General features: G+C 52.9%; 6 protein-coding genes across 6 annotated transcripts; 4 read left to right on the top strand and 2 right to left on the bottom strand.

The window, feature by feature from the left end:
• Nucleotides 1-672: 672 nt before the first annotated feature.
• On the bottom strand, nt 673-2,484 carry GLRG_10376 (major facilitator superfamily transporter; the record flags this gene model as incomplete). The annotated part of the gene is made up of 4 exons (XM_008101061.1): nt 673-1,533; nt 1,613-2,023; nt 2,085-2,180; nt 2,239-2,484. The coding sequence occupies 4 exons, from the start codon at nt 2,482-2,484 to the stop codon at nt 673-675; spliced, it is 1,614 nt and encodes a 537-aa protein (XP_008099252.1).
• Nucleotides 2,485-3,623: 1,139 nt separating this feature from the next.
• On the top strand, nt 3,624-5,088 carry GLRG_10377 (TfdA family Taurine catabolism dioxygenase TauD; the record flags this gene model as incomplete). The annotated part of the gene is made up of 5 exons (XM_008101062.1): nt 3,624-3,945; nt 4,005-4,099; nt 4,174-4,410; nt 4,519-4,723; nt 4,784-5,088. The coding sequence occupies 5 exons, from the start codon at nt 3,624-3,626 to the stop codon at nt 5,086-5,088; spliced, it is 1,164 nt and encodes a 387-aa protein (XP_008099253.1).
• A 233-nt stretch (nt 5,089-5,321) lies between these two features.
• On the bottom strand, nt 5,322-6,420 carry GLRG_10378 (uncharacterized protein; the record flags this gene model as incomplete). Its single annotated transcript, XM_008101063.1, has 2 exons — nt 5,322-6,322; nt 6,375-6,420. The coding sequence occupies 2 exons, from the start codon at nt 6,418-6,420 to the stop codon at nt 5,322-5,324; spliced, it is 1,047 nt and encodes a 348-aa protein (XP_008099254.1).
• A 1,248-nt stretch (nt 6,421-7,668) lies between these two features.
• GLRG_10379 (uncharacterized protein) lies at nt 7,669-9,067 on the top strand (the record flags this gene model as incomplete). The annotated part of the gene is made up of 3 exons (XM_008101064.1): nt 7,669-7,707; nt 7,768-7,827; nt 7,877-9,067. The coding sequence occupies 3 exons, from the start codon at nt 7,669-7,671 to the stop codon at nt 9,065-9,067; spliced, it is 1,290 nt and encodes a 429-aa protein (XP_008099255.1).
• A 772-nt stretch (nt 9,068-9,839) lies between these two features.
• GLRG_10380 (ribosomal protein S28e) lies at nt 9,840-10,246 on the top strand (the record flags this gene model as incomplete). Its single annotated transcript, XM_008101065.1, has 3 exons — nt 9,840-9,900; nt 10,012-10,095; nt 10,185-10,246. 3 exons carry the CDS (start codon nt 9,840-9,842, stop codon nt 10,244-10,246), a joined length of 207 nt encoding a protein of 68 aa, XP_008099256.1.
• A 942-nt stretch (nt 10,247-11,188) lies between these two features.
• Nucleotides 11,189-11,479, top strand: GLRG_10381 (ThiS family protein; the record flags this gene model as incomplete). Its single annotated transcript, XM_008101066.1, has 1 exon — nt 11,189-11,479. The coding sequence occupies one exon, from the start codon at nt 11,189-11,191 to the stop codon at nt 11,477-11,479; it is 291 nt and encodes a 96-aa protein (XP_008099257.1).
• Nucleotides 11,480-15,132: the final 3,653 nt, after the last annotated feature.

Consider the following 15,132-nt stretch of genomic DNA (forward strand, 5'->3'; position numbering starts at 1 on the left):
CCGACAAGAGTGGGATGGGAGGGAAGGGGCAACGATGAGTATTAGTGTAGTTTACAAGGCAAGGCTCCAAAACGCGAGATGCATGTGGAATCAAGCGAGCCGATTCCAACGTGATTTGGAGAGGCTGATTGGGGCTGGGGGTGTGGAGGAGAGCAGTTGACGTTTGAGATGCAAGATGCAGAAGGCGGAGACTGGGGCTATGCTGTGCTTGATGCGCTAAGCCCATAAGGAGAGCTGTGGAGAAGTTGACTCCTGCAGCTGGGTCCGTTGACGACCTTGATGTGATCCTGCCATGCGCTGCGCACAGTATAGGTAGACAGACCACAAACCCTGGAGAGCATCTCACAATTAATAAAAGTCCCGAGACCAGAGAGGGAATTGCATGTGATCAGAGAAAGACATGGCCAAGTACAGCGGCCATGGGTTTCTTCTGCATCTGTTTTTCATGTCGGTGTGAGTTACTATTATGAATAAAATAAGTATTGCCCCCAAGTGTAAACAAATGGTTGATGCATGTCTCACTCTATACCCGAACCCATTGTTTCCTCTGAACCCACTCCCATCAAATTATCATTATTCCGTTTACTATTTTTCAAAACAAACCTGGTATTCATATATGCCACAACCGAACCAATATCCGTCGCGTCTCATCAGAGAAACTTCGGTCTCATTTTAGTAAACGAATCTGAAATCCAAACGCTTGTTTCCGTCCTGTTCACGCGCCATCGTGTCATTCTGGTACGCCTGTCGCTCCTCGCTCGACATGGCGTTCCACGCCTTCTCCTTGCGCTTGTTCAGCATTATAAGAACTTGACGGTGGGCCAAGAACACGACAAGGCTAAGAGCGCAGATGGACACGCAGACGGTGTTGCCACGCTTGTAGTAGGGAACGTCGTACTTGCGGTAGATCTGCGAGCCGATAAGGGATCCGATTTGGACAATGACATTGTATGTCGCTGCTGAGATGGCGCGCTTCTTGACGTCGAACGTGTTCTCAGAGATCCACGAAGAAACAATCGGGTGGAAGTATGGGTATCCGGAGATGAGCGTGATGACCGAGTAACGAGACCATTCCCGGCCGCCGTCCGGCAGCGTGAGTAGCGTTATGAGAAGTGGCATGATCCAGAACTCGCCAAAGATGCAGTGGAACGCGCGCTCCTTGAAGTAGTCACTGCTGAAAGCAAGCGCGAGCATCGTGATGATCTGCAGAACAGCAGAGGGCACCGTTAGCATGTTGGAGTTGAACGTCGTGAAGCCGAGGCTGCGGAGCGTGAGCGTGAGGTAGGCCTGGACGGGAGTGGCGGGGATGTAGGCGATGAGGCCGATGAAGTAGAGGCCCCACATCGAGGGGTCGGCCCAGGCATTCTTGATGTCCTTGAACGTCGCAGGCTCCTTAAGCGCCGTGAGGCCCTTGGCCGGGTCGTCGCGGAGGATACGGTTGGTCATAATGACCTCCTGTCTCTCCGTGTACCATGGCTTTCTCCAGATGGGCGTCGTGGTGCTGGTCGGGGAGCTGGGGAGCCAAACGAAGGCCTGTGAACACCATGTCAGCGCTGATGCTTCACTTATTGCGACTGAGAAAAAAAAAAAAAAGGTGAGACTCAAAACGTACCAGAGCAGCCAGAACACAGGTGAGGAGCCCTTCGAGGAGAAAGAGCCAAAACCACCCAGGGTGTCCCCCGATACCGCGCATCTCGAGGATGCCCGCAGCCAGCAAGGCCGATATGACTCGCGCAACGTTCAATGTGGACCAAAACACGGCGAGTCGGACGGAGAGCTCTTTGGACGTGTAGAAGTAAGTCGCAAAGAGAATAGTGCCGGGGATGAAGCCACCCTCGCACGCCCCAATGAGGGCCCGTGTCACGTAGAATCCAGCGCGGGTCGTCATCCAGGCCTGCGCCCAACTGACGATACCCCACATCATCATCATGGTTGGCAGCACGTACTTGAAGCCGAACCGCTTGGTGAGGAACTGGACGGGAAACTCGGCGGCCAGGAAAGAAAGCAGTTGGATCGTGGTTCCCTATGAGTGGGATGTCAGCCTCAGCACCGTGCTTCTATTACAAGGACTGGCGGGGACTTACATTGTTGTAGTCGTCGCTGCTGAGCTTCATGTCCTTGAGAAAATCGTCGGCTAGAGCGTTGCTCAAGTTTCCTCTGTCCAGCTGGAGACCAAAGAACTTGGACAAAGTCAGCGGGAATGGCATCTCGGCGTCTGGTTCAAGAGCGTATGCATACCATGACACAGAGTATCGAAAGCAACTTGATGTCCGTGATGCGCACGACCTGCCTCTCCTCGGCTGCGGTCCAGGTCGCGGCAGGATCCCACCGGTGCTTTCCCTCGTAGGACTCGTGCGGAGGCACGTGGTCAGAGAGGTTCTCGCGACCGACAACGGCAGAAGTGTTCGAGTCTTGGTAGACCGAGGCGGTGTCCTTGCCGTTGTCGCTGACCGGGTTCGGCACGTGGGTCTTTAGATCTGCCATCTTTGCTGTTTCCGGCGCGCTCGTGTAGTTCTGGAAGATGGAGGGGGGGGGCAAGATAGGAGGACGGCGTGGGGCGAACTGTTAGAGCTTCCACAAAGTTCCAGCCCAGGGGTTCGCAGAGAGAATGGCAAGGCGGCGGTGATCGATGATGGCAGTCGATGGAACCTGGTGAACGCTCAACTTAATAGTCGTTCTTTGAGGCTCTAATGTTTCTGGTTGAGGGTAGCAGATCATAGCTCTCACGACATCTACCCTCGCTCTTGCGTCTTCGAGGGAATCCACAAACTAGTGGAGTTGGGCCATGTGGTCGGACAAGGGGACGGGAGGAGATGGTGTCGACAACTTTTATTTTTATTTTTTATTTTTTGTCCTGCCTCCTCGGAGGTTGGCTCTCCAACCTACGGATACACTACCTACGTGTGTCGTGTCTGACAGCGACCGGGGCCGGATGGTCTAGCCGGAGTTGCAGGTCTCCAAAAAAAAAACAAATCTTACCCCAGACTCCCATCGTTTTCTCCGCTACCCCTCTTCGTCCGGGTCCTTGGAACGCCCTTCCGTGGACGTCTTGGCCATATTAAACATCACCTGGTACACTAAGCATATTTCAACAGCCGGTAAGCTGTTCTTTTCCCTTGAAGAAGACGGCTTGATTCCAAGACTTTAGTCTTGCCAAAGAGGGTGTCATGCGCCGGAGGTTCGCGTAAACCGAAATGGACAAATGCAAGATGCAAGGTAGCCCCGGCGCTGCAAGGACGTGATGATGTCGCGCTGGGACTCCGAGATTTTCTCCGGCCGTTGATTTCGCCGACGGGGGACCCCGCCCAACTGATTGGTCACGGCGGGCAGGCCTCGCCGAATTAGGAAGCTTTGTGATTGCGCCATCGCCCATCGGCCGGGAGCCTTCGTCGTACTCACGAACTGAACGCAGCCAAGGGTTGGAGCAAACGTCTGACGATCTTCTTCCTTTCTCACCCCATCAAATGACTGACCCCTCGGTTTCGCTTTCTAAGCTGGAAAATACACTGCTCTTCTATAATACGTACCTGAACCTGGGGACAGAGGAATCACGGCTGTTTCGGGCACAAAACCACTCATATATATCTTGCCGGCTCCTTTTGTTATCAGATCTTGCCTAAATCATGGTCAACGAAGCCCTCAAGCGCCCTTCATCTCCCAGCTCTGAAAACTTCCAAACGTCTAAATCAAGAAAGATTAACGGCTCGCACAACGACAACATCACTATGCCTTCAGCGGTCCCGAACGGAGCGGCCGAGGCCAACATCGTTGGCGGAAACCCCATCGCCCGCCCCCGTTTGAGCACGCCGCTTGTCTACTCCGGCTCGCTGGACAACTACAAGAGCCTGGACATCACCCCTGTCATTGGCCGGGAGTACGAGGGCCTTCAGGTGGTTGATCTTCTCAAGGCCGACGACCAGGTCATCAGAGACTTGGCTGTCACAAGTAAGCCTTGACAACTCCTGTTCTCGCCTCATAGTACATCATACTAAGAGTGACATCAGTTTCTCAGCGCGGAGTCGTCTTCCTGCGCGACCAGGATGTCACGCCAACTCAGATGAAGGACTTTTGCCTCCGTCTCACAGAGCTTGCCGGATGTGTAAGTCCAGTCCAACATTCGATCAAACAGCCTCATGTTGCTGTTGACTATGAAACCTAACTCGGCCGAAAAAGCCTGAATCATCAGGTCTTCACATTCACCCCCTGACTGAGGAGGGCAGCGAGCTCGGTGACCAGATCAGCGTCATCAGCAGCGAAAAGCAAAAGAAGGGAGGCGGCCTCACCCACCAGTTGAGCGACGTGAGCCGTTTCGCTAGTGCCGGCTGGCATACCGACATCTCTTTTGAGCAGGTCCCCTCAGACTATGCAATGCTCAAGATCCACACCCTGCCCCCGACCGGTGGTGACACTGTACGTTTTTATCTCTGCAACCTCTTACATGGCCCCTGTTGCGCTACCTTTCCCATTGCAAACGCATGCATATGAACTTCGCCGCTCACTGAAAGTCCTCGTGGTTAGTTGTGGGCTTCCGGATACGAGATCTACGACAGACTCTCCCCTGCCATGCAGAAATTCCTTGAAGGGCTGACAGCCACCCACGACGCCACATTCTTCCACGACGAGGCCCGAAGGCTGGGCAACCCTCTCCGAGATGGTCTCCGAGGCTCGCCACTGAACAAGGGCACGGAGCTGAAGGCTGTCCATCCCGTTATCCGCACCAACCGTGAGTGATCGCCCTCTCTGATCGACCTCTGGGAGCCCCGAGCGCTGACAGAGTCTGTAGCTGTGACTGGCTGGAAATCCGTATATGTGAACAAGGGGTTCACGAAGCGCATCAATGGCGTCACAAAGGACGAGTCCGACGTCCTCCTGAACTACCTCTTCAACCTCGTCACTCAGAACCACGACGCCCAGGTCCGCTTCAAGTGGCGCCAGAACGACCTCGCTATCTGGGACAACCGGAGCATGTGGCATTGCGCGACTTACGACTATGTTGACGCCAGAGCAGGTGATCGCGTGGCGTCCCTGGGCGAGGCGCCGTATCTTGATTTGAACAGCACGGGAAGAAGGGAGGCTTTGGGATTGTAACGTTAAAAAAAAAAAAAAGCCCTACGGCCGGCGTTCAGTTTGATATTGGTCATGATAACTGTACACCGCTAGTGAGCAGATCTGGACAAAGGGTTAACCCTCGCCGTATACCTATTGTGCCGCTTTTTATTCCATAATGCTATTGAAATGCCATATCGAGACCAAACGCTGGCAACCTGGTCTCTTGCCGCTTCGGATATCATATGCCACATGTTTCACATCGTTTTGCTCTTTCAGTGTCCTCCTACCTGTTCATCGTCGCTCAGCTGATCAACCGTATCCCCAGCATCATCATGGAGCAAATCGCCAATCCACTTGCTTTCCTTGAGGATCTTTCTTGCTTCGTCTATCTTGACCTCCATGTCCTCGCAGATCAACTGAACGGCCAACTCGGGAACCAAGACTGCCTCCACATAACTGGAATATCCACGCGATGATATGACACGGTCTTCCACAGCTCGCTCCCTCAAAATCGACGAGAAATTGCCAATGATGCTTTCTGACATTGCACGTAGGCCACGTGGACCGTAGTATCCAGGCGTCAGGCTGTCCTCTGCTTTCAGCAACGTCCGGTCCTTGCCTTCCTTCACTTTGTCGACCAATAGTGAAGCGTAGTGAGACGAGCCGCCGTTGATGATTTTCCGAAGGAAGTCGTAATGAGTTGCAAGCCGGGAACCAAGAATTTCCCAGTCGATCTTGGGGTATCCTCGGGCATCCCATGCATCCTCGGCTGACTTCTTTTTGTGCAGTCGACAGAATTGAATCTGCATGCGAATATGTAGCCGTGCACCCCCTGAAAAGCCCTCCAGGAGAGCGTTTTCAACAATCTCACTACACATTGGGCACCGTGTCTCTGTGTCGATATCAGAAATTGAGTGGTCCGAGATATCCAAAAATGAGTCTTTCTCCCCCTTGTGCCTTTTATAAAGGGCCTCATGGCTTGATTCCAGATCGAGAAGATCTGCCGACCCCCTTTTAGGACTCCGCAGGGGCTCAGGTAGCGAGCCAGATGGGTGCTTGAACTTGGCCTTGGTGGTACGTCGAGGCGATGCGCCGGGACTGAGAGACGAATGCTTTTGAAATTTCGATCTCGGAGGGCTACCGGAAGGTGAAGACGGCAAGGATGGAAGCTTGATGAGGTCTTTCTGAGGAGCCTTGCCGGAGAACTGATCGAAAGGATCATCGTCGTATGCCTTGAATGACGGCTGAGGCCTTTTTGGACTCGGAGAGCGACCTTGGATAAGTGTCAGCAGAAGATCGGAACATCAGTTGTAGAAGAACCAAACCTTCTTTCTTCCGTTTAGTCGCTGCCTTTTCTTGAGAGCTTTGCATCGTCGATCTCTCGGGCAACTTGCTCGAGCGCTGAATATCTTTCCTATCACGTTGGGAGTAGGACTTCCTCCCCACCCGCAGTTTTCTCGCCTCTCTCTCGTCATCAAGCTTGCTGGTTGATGTCCTCTTTTTGTTAGATACCAAATTAGGCAAAGATTCGTCGGGCAGGCCTCTCTTGCTTGCACGAGCTGTGGTATTTGAACCCTGAGAGCTAGCGCTGGGTCTCGGTCCCAAATTACTCTCTTGAGATGCCCTGTACTGCTTGGCTTTTTCTTGCCCACTCCTTGAAGTGCCGTAATAACGGGTGCGCTGAATATCAGCTCGAGATGATCGTGTATCCTTGTCTGAGTCCGAAGAGTCTGCAGTAGGCTTTAACTTGCCCCGGAAGCGGCTTTCCTTTGGCTGTGGCGACGGCGAAGGCTTTGTGAGTTCTGACCCTACTTTCTCACTCGAGAATCTTTTTGAAGCCATCGTGTGGCTGGTCGTAGGGGGTTCTGCCTCACTCAGTTCCGACTCTGTGTCATCCATTGGTGGATCATCGATGTTAGGCTCGGAACGAGATTTGCCGTTAAGCGTCTGGAGCAAAGGAGGGGGTTTTGCATTCCTAGAGAGGCCCGCTCGCCGCCCATTTTGATAATTGCTTCCGCTGGGCATGTTGGCAGATTCAACAAGGAGTTATGCCTCTTTTCTGCGCCAACCCCCCGGCTTCATGGATTAAGAGGCGACTGTGTTGGTCGAGCTGCAGGTTTCTCAGAGGGCGTTCACTATCAGTCCCGACCGGCCTGGCTGCCGATCAAAGACTTTGGTGAGGTGGCAGATCAAAAGAAGTCAGCATATGCGTCGTAAGGTAACAGATACACCAATTAATGGCGGCCTGTTGACTCCTGTCCGAGGGTGAAGTCGCATCGAATTGCGAAGAGAGCTTGTTTTTTTTAATCGGGTGTCACAAAAGTAAGTTGTTGTCGCTTAAGGCCAAGTGCTTGAAGCTGCAGTCGCGTTCTGAACGCGTGCCTGCATACTCGGGGGTAGATTCACAGCGTTCCGATGCTACCCCACTTGCCACTAGCTCGATAGGTAAACTTCCATTCAATTAATGGGTGGCCCCTGCGACTCAGCAAGTTATCGCACTGGAGCTTGGCTTTCCGCGTAGGGGTCTTTAGCCATCTTGTTGACTCTGCTGCGTTCGACATTGTCACACCAAGCAGCGCGACTGATAACCTCCTACAGCGAGTCCCTTGAATTCCCATCATGGCCTTAAACCGTAAATATGCAGCACTGCCAGATCTGGTCCGAGCAACCGTATCCATGAATGGTTAGAGCATGAGCAGCCCTGCTGACACCACCTAGGACTCGGCCCCCGATGTGTACGAGACCCCAGAGCTGACCGACGACACTTCGACCGTTCCTGTGAGATTCGTTTCCACCAGCATCATTGGTTATGGCTGACGTGTGGTAGACGACGACCGGACAGTCGCATTCGGACGATGACTTCGACGACGATCTGGACGACGATACGAACGGGATCTCGCGGTCCCGACTACGAGTAGACCAAGCGCGGTCTCGTTTCCTGCCCGCAGGAGTAGACGCTACGGAGGTCGACTTTTCGGATCGGGTAGACGGCAAACGAAAGTCATACAAGGCGTCGACGAGGCGCCAGCGTATTCTCCAAGATGGTACAGCAGAGATAGGCGATCTCAGTGACGAGGACGACGAGGTTAATCTCGAACGGAAGATTGCGCGGCTGCAACGTGAGGTCGAAGAGGCTAAAGAGGAGCACAGAAAGAGGAAAGAAACTGCAGCACAACCCGCTCCCGAAGAACAAGAAGAGAAGCTGGGATCTCTGAGCAAGGCTCTGGACGAAATCTCCAGAACCATTGCGCTGTCTACCTCAACGCCTAGTGTTGTTCAACCGGTATCTCAGTTACCCCAACAGCAACAAGAAGGGCCGCATGCTGTGCTTCCACAAAGAAATGCTGCCACGTACACCGTCACATATGCTCCTACCTACGAACAAAGCCATGCCCTTGCCAAAGCAGCGGACTTTGACAGACGGCTTGTGCTTCTCGAGAAGTCCATTGGGATCGGTTCAACTGCTTTGCCTGAGGTTGATGTCAATGGACTGCCGCGAGCCATTCTTCCGACTCTCGATGGCCTTCAGAAACAGATCACAACTCTGTCACAGGCTTCGACTTCGAACCTGGATACAATTAGCCGTCGAGTGCGGACCTTGATCCAGGAGGCTCAAGAGTTGGAAAAGGCGAGACAAGGGGCCAAATCTGCGCAGGAAACGCTTGGTAACGGTGCATCGGATAGCGAGGGTGCCCAGCCTCCTGAGCAGCTGGCCAAGATTAACGCTCTCTATGGAACGTTGCCCACGATTGAAAATCTGGCTCCCCTGCTGCCACCACTGCTGGACCGTCTGAGGTCGCTTCGGACGATCCATTCTGACGCCGCGACTGCAAGCGAAATGCTCCAACGGATCGAGAAGCAGCAGGCAGACATGGCCACCGATCTTCAACAGTGGAAGGATGGCTTGGTGAAGGTTGAAGAAGCGATGAAGGAGAGCGGTACTGCTATGACGGGGAACATGAAGGTCATGGAGGCTTGGGTCAAGGACTTGGAGGAACGGATTGCGAAGCTGCCATGACTGCCCTCTGCCCGATAATGATACCCCCCTGATTTCATCATTGCATTTGAGCTGGGCGTCAACGATGTTCTCCTGAACCTGGTGACGTGTGATGCTCGTTTCAATTTCGAACAGCGATGCTGTGCACATGTAGCAGACTTTGGGTCTCTATAAATATGGCCTGCACATAGCTCGCAGCCCAAGATGCGAGCTCGGCCTGTTTGGAACCATGACACTGCCTGGGCAAGAAGCAAGTGTTGAAAGGTCTCTACAAGGCAATCTGGATGCAAATAACCTTCAAACCAGACTTATTAAATGGCTCCTTCAATTATAGAAGGTAATAGGGGCCTGACGTGGGTAATGCAATCTGACGCCCAACGCCACATTGCAGCTTTTATGGTTCTCTTAAGATGCTCATGTTAACTTGCATGTTATGGTCAGCCCCAGTGTACCTAGTTAGGTACAGGTAGTGAGTTGGCCATGCTACGGGGCAGAAAACACTCTGAGTAGTAAGGAGCAAGGGCGGTGAGCCAAAACAGTTAGATTCAGAACCAAACCGCGGGATTGGTCCAATCAAAGCCCGCGCTGGGTCGTTCTTTCCTCCTCAGGGTTTTCCTGCCCTTTCCTTCCACAAACCCATCGCAATCGCATCTGCAATCCATCGCCCACTCCGAGTCCCTCCCCAAAGCGCAGCCATCACCAGCACCTTCGCAACCACATACATGTACGTGCCACGAACTCCGAAATTGACAGAGATCTTGACAACTGACGTAATTTTTTGACTGCAGTCAAAATGGATTCCGCTAAGCAGCCCGTCAAGCTTGTGAAGGTCACCCGCGTCCTGGGCCGTACTGGTATGCTCAACCACCCGAAATTGCAAAAACCCAACACCTCCCGAGATCCAACGCCATGATACGCTGAGATGGAGGAATGATTTTTTGGTCGCATGTCTGACAGCGTAATAGGCTCTCGCGGTGGTGTCACCCAGGTCCGCGTCGAGTTCATGGACGACCAGACCCGTTCCATCATCCGTAACGTCAAGGGACCCGGTAAGCGGCTACGAATACCCCACGATTTTCTGTCTCGGCAGAGCGAACGACTTGAGATACGGCTCGGTACTGACTTTTGCGTGTTCTAGTCCGCGAGGACGACATCCTTTGCCTGCTCGAGTCTGAGCGTGAGGCCCGCAGACTGAGATAAAACGGCGATCACCGGCGGCGGCGTGTGTTATGGACATTACGAGGAACGGATATTGGTTCTGAGGATGGGACAGGAACATTGCGAGGGCTTCGTCACCCGAGCCCACGGCTTTCGTGCTTAGAGGAGTCAAAAACGGATTCTGCATTGCGAATACAGCAAGGTTCTCCCACCAGCCGCGAGGCAACTTCTGCACGAACGAAACCTCGTGTACCTGTTTGTGATGCGAGACTGGAGGGCGAGGGAACGGCGTCTTACGAGAGCTTATCATCATCAATGGACAGCCTGGGAAAATTCATCAACATCTTCTGCACCAACTGCTCAATTTCTCCAAGTGCCCCGCGATTTACCCATGCTTGACTAATACGACAGATTCTGATGTAGCGCGATAAATTCCTTCGAAAACGCTGACCATTTTCCGAAACGCATCAGTGGGAAAAAAAAGTAAAGAAAAAAAAACACTCGAGTGGCATCCCGCGACGATGACTCTCCAATTGCTGCCTCAGTAGCGATCTGCCCCGCCAGCCGCGCACGTAGTCGCGGGAGGCAAGCCAGCAGAATATCGCGTTGCTTCATCACGTGATCGTGGGTCTTCTTACTGATCAGAAAAAAAATCTTCCGATGCGGGCTCCACCCTAGCTTCTTTGTAGCTATAAACTTTCCCTCAACCCGCATCAACCAGACTTTTTTTCCTTTCACACTCCTCAACCCATCGAAAGGGTTCGGCACGAATTGGTAAGATGATTGATTTTCCTTTGTTCTCTCCAAGTTGGGATGATGTATCCAAATTAGCATGTATTACCTGAACATTCTTTGATGTATCACAATTATCACCAAGATCTCTGACACCAACATTATCGACCACATTTCGTGTGTTTCGTTGAGCTCTATGGCATTAGCTTACGATTCAAAGTCTATAGATCTATTCAATACCCCATCTCGACAATGACTGCGGTTCCAAGACCCCCCAAGGATCACTTCAATGTGTTGTTCTTTGCCAGCGCCGGCTCTTTCACGTCCAAACAGCATGAGGCCCTCCCTGCCCCAATGTCTATTAAAAAGCTTTTCGACGTACTCGAAGAGAACTACAGCGGTATCAAAGAGAGGATATTGGAGTCCTGCTTGGTAACAGTCAACCTTGAATACGTAGATATCCCGGGCCCTGATAATGGTGATGGCCTGGAGATCCGGGCCGGCGATGAGGTAGCCGTCATCCCTCCCGTCAGCTCTGGCTGAGAGTCGGTCGCACGTCAGCGTGGTAGTTGATAGCAAGCACTTGGTGAGGACTTGGATCCAGTCTTTCTACGGTTCAAATCTCCCAAGCTGCTGAGGGTACAGTAGATCGGCTTGTCGATCACCATGCTCATTGTGTCCCTTCGTTTCGCGCATTGTGATGTCCGAGTAGCGGATCTTGTTCCCCATCCTGTGTCCCTTGATCCTTCCAGATGAAAACGCGTCTCCAGTCGTACTTCCAACTTCTCCACCAATCCGGATTTTGCTGGCTACGCCGTCTGCACCAGCGGACTCCAAAGGTGAGTGAGATTGCCAGTAAGATGACCATCAGCGTGGAAACGACGGAAATAATGGATGTCAGGCTCGTGATGGTCGAGACCTGGCAACCCAAGGGCCTGGTACGAATTTCCCAGCGTTCCGCCCAGTGCGGGCAGATGTCCTCGTCGTATGCAGGCGCCAGCAACGGGATCACATACGCGTTTGGAACACATGCGGATGTCTGTCGGCCATAAAAAGTCAGCAACCGCCCCGTCCAGAATCCGAACGCCGCAAACCAACCATGGGACACCAGCTACACTGGTACTCCGCCAGGCATACTCTGCAGTCCTGGTGTTTCCAGCACCGGAATAGATGCTCGTCAGACGATTTCCTGGCCGTAAAGTTCTGCCTCAACTGCCACGTCTCCTCGGCGCCGGGTGCTTCCATTGGTCTGTCCGCACACATTACTGTCTGGTTGCAGCTGTGGAAAGTGAAGCTCGTGGGGATGCCAACAGGCCAGCATGCACTTGGACGATGGTTGGGGTAGGTGTGCGGGGGAAGGAAGCTGGTCGCAAGTAGATGGGGTCTGTGCGTGGAGAAGCCGAACTCCAGACCCCCAACTCCGCTTCCATCAACCCATCGCCGGATGTCCAACCACCTCCTCGTTGATGGAAAACCCCTGCCTGCGGGCGTGATGTAACGGCTGAAAGCCTCCCATCGAGCTACAATCTTCGCTCTCGGCATAGCCAAACCTACCACCGGCCAAAGGAACAAGAAAGTCGGCTGTTGGTTAATCACTATGTAGGTATAGAGTGGCTCCCTAAGACCAGTATGGGAACATCGATGCCTTGGGAGGTGCGCTCGGTCTTGAGGAAGTTAGCATTGCACTCAACCTAAGCATTTGGGCCCGAGTTCACGGATCGATTGGCTCCCATCAATCAGCGACTCGAAGCATGCCGGCAGTGTGGATGCATTCCCCCTGGTCGAGAGAAGCGGCCACAAGTCAACGGCATCTTGACGCTTGCATGGCTCATAGAGTTGGATATATATCATCGTGAACGGAAGACATGCCGAAACCGCTCGTGTTTGCCCTGAGGTCTTCAGATACAGGTGCCGTCTAGACGGATGTTTGCATGTTACAGAGGAAAGCTTATGAAAGATATCTAAGATGGAATGATGTACCTCCTTGAAGTAGTCGGACCAGTTGATGCCACAGGAATCGGTACAAAGTGTAGATGGCCGTCTCCAAAGCAGCGAGGTTGGTGTTGTGGAACAACTCAGCCAGTTGTGAGCTTACATTCATTCATGTCGTAACTTGAAAACCCTCGAATGTCAAATATGGCATGGATGGAAATAGCGCGGCATCCAACACCCTGGCAGGACATTTTACAATCACTGCCGAGTATTGTTTAGCCTGAATCAGGCTAAATGGTAGGATACCCTAGTACCATGGGTGGCGCCGGACAAGGCTTTGGGGTCCTGGATGCACACCATGTATGTGAGGCAGCGGCGCCATTGGTTTTTTTCTGGCCTGGACTGGGGGTTAAAAATCTCTAGCCTACCGAGTCTTTCCAGCCGTCAACTTCGGCCGCGATGCAACTCTCACCGTTGGTATGGAGCACTGCAAACGAGGAGCCGGCGTCGACTGTTGTGGAGACAATATGCTGTCACACTGCTGACCTTTGGGAGTCGAGGAGGAGCCGCTGCTCGAAAGTCAAAAGTCGTACGATTGTTCACTGCCGTCTGTCGTTCCTTTGCCTGTGCGTCAATGATCACGTGGGAACTTCCAAACTAACGACAGTCTTCTAGTTGAATACTTCTTCAAGGTTCCTGAGCATCAACACTACTTGAGTGTTTGGCTCAAGTCACACCGGACGGGCGGTGACGCAAAGACCAAAGTCGGGTTGATCTGCGTCTTCCTGGATAGGAGAATCCGAGGATGCCTGTGCGGCAGACCTCCGCGTATCCACGAATCCACACACGCCGTACCCACCGTACCGTATCCGTACTCTGAACATAGGGATTGTGGGCCAGCATTACGGATACTTCGTACTGAGCCGACCAGCAACCGGTGGAACTCGGAAAAGCAAGCGGCAAGATTAGGCTGCCGCTTCCAGCTATCACGATGGTCCGAATGCGATGCTTCTCAACTCAGCGCATCAGAACAACCGTCAAGACATGTTATCAAATCGGCGTACATATGGCAAGCAGCCTTGCGCGAACATCGTCACTCGAAGCACGGGCCTGACAATGCATACATAGTCTTGTTCGGCTTGAATATGCATGCCCTCTTCTCGCGCCCCAGAAAGTACGGGTCACGGGGGAACTCTACACCAAGGGAGCTTCCGAGCAAGGGTCTTCCCCTACACTCTCGCATCAATGGGACGGAGATATCTTCACTTTTGGCCTGACCGGTCTGCCGCCTGTCAAGAGCTTAGCGCTAATAAATTTGGCGTCTGGAAATGAGTGCTGGAGTATTGCAGGATTCTAGCTCTTCACGCACCAGCAAGGTTTGGTTGCTTCTTTTCCCATTTTTTCCCTTACGCGGCCGGCAAAACTCATTCTGTCGTTATGGAGCATGGGTACTCCAACGCAGATGCAGAGCGCGTTTCTTGTTTGACTCTCCCGCTGGCTACTTCTTGGTAGTTCGTCGTATCGTATTGGTCCAGAAGATGTGAGATACGGAAAGAAGAGTCGCATACCCGCAGCTGGTCAGCCAGTCAACCCCAAACTCGTCCACTTTTACGGTTCTTATTCTACCCGTCCACGGTTTGCCGGGGTATCCTAGGGTAGGTATCTCTGGGGTAAAGAGCCGGCAAAAGCTATCCGCGAAGCCTGTCGGCCGCTTCTTAGGCCGCTAACGCTGACGGCAAAGTGACCGAGAGGCTCGGATGCCTTCCTTTTCCTATGAAGGTTCCCCCGTCCAAAAACCGTCGCGTGCCCGGCTCGAGTGCTGTCAGTCGGCGGTCTGACTGCCTTTGGGGGAAACAAAAAGGTCAACAGGCAAGACCATCTCAGTCTCCACTGAAAGGCACTTCCCTGTCAATCCCCCACTTGGTTCAATCTCCACGGGACGGGCCCCAGGGGGGGAACGGACGTCGAGCGAGTGGAATACCAATACCTACCACATATCTCCTCCCATCTACCTAATCATGTCCTTGCTAGTGGAATTCAGTGTCCACATAAAGCTTCCGGCAAAATGCAATCTCCAAAGTTTGGGGAAATGGACGTGGCCTCGCATTCACCCGTTCGGACGGTGCCAATGGTCTTGGAGCAGAGATTATCACTAATACCCAGAGGCTCAGTGTTGACTACTACGTAAGGCTTGTTAGAGCACTCGGCGATGAAGCTTTGCCTTGAAACGTGTACTCATTCGACTTTTGCCGGTTGAAAGTGGC

This window comes from Colletotrichum graminicola (genome assembly GCF_000149035.1).
Source record: "Colletotrichum graminicola M1.001 genomic scaffold supercont1.60, whole genome shotgun sequence".
NCBI classification, from domain to species: domain Eukaryota; kingdom Fungi; phylum Ascomycota; class Sordariomycetes; order Glomerellales; family Glomerellaceae; genus Colletotrichum; species Colletotrichum graminicola.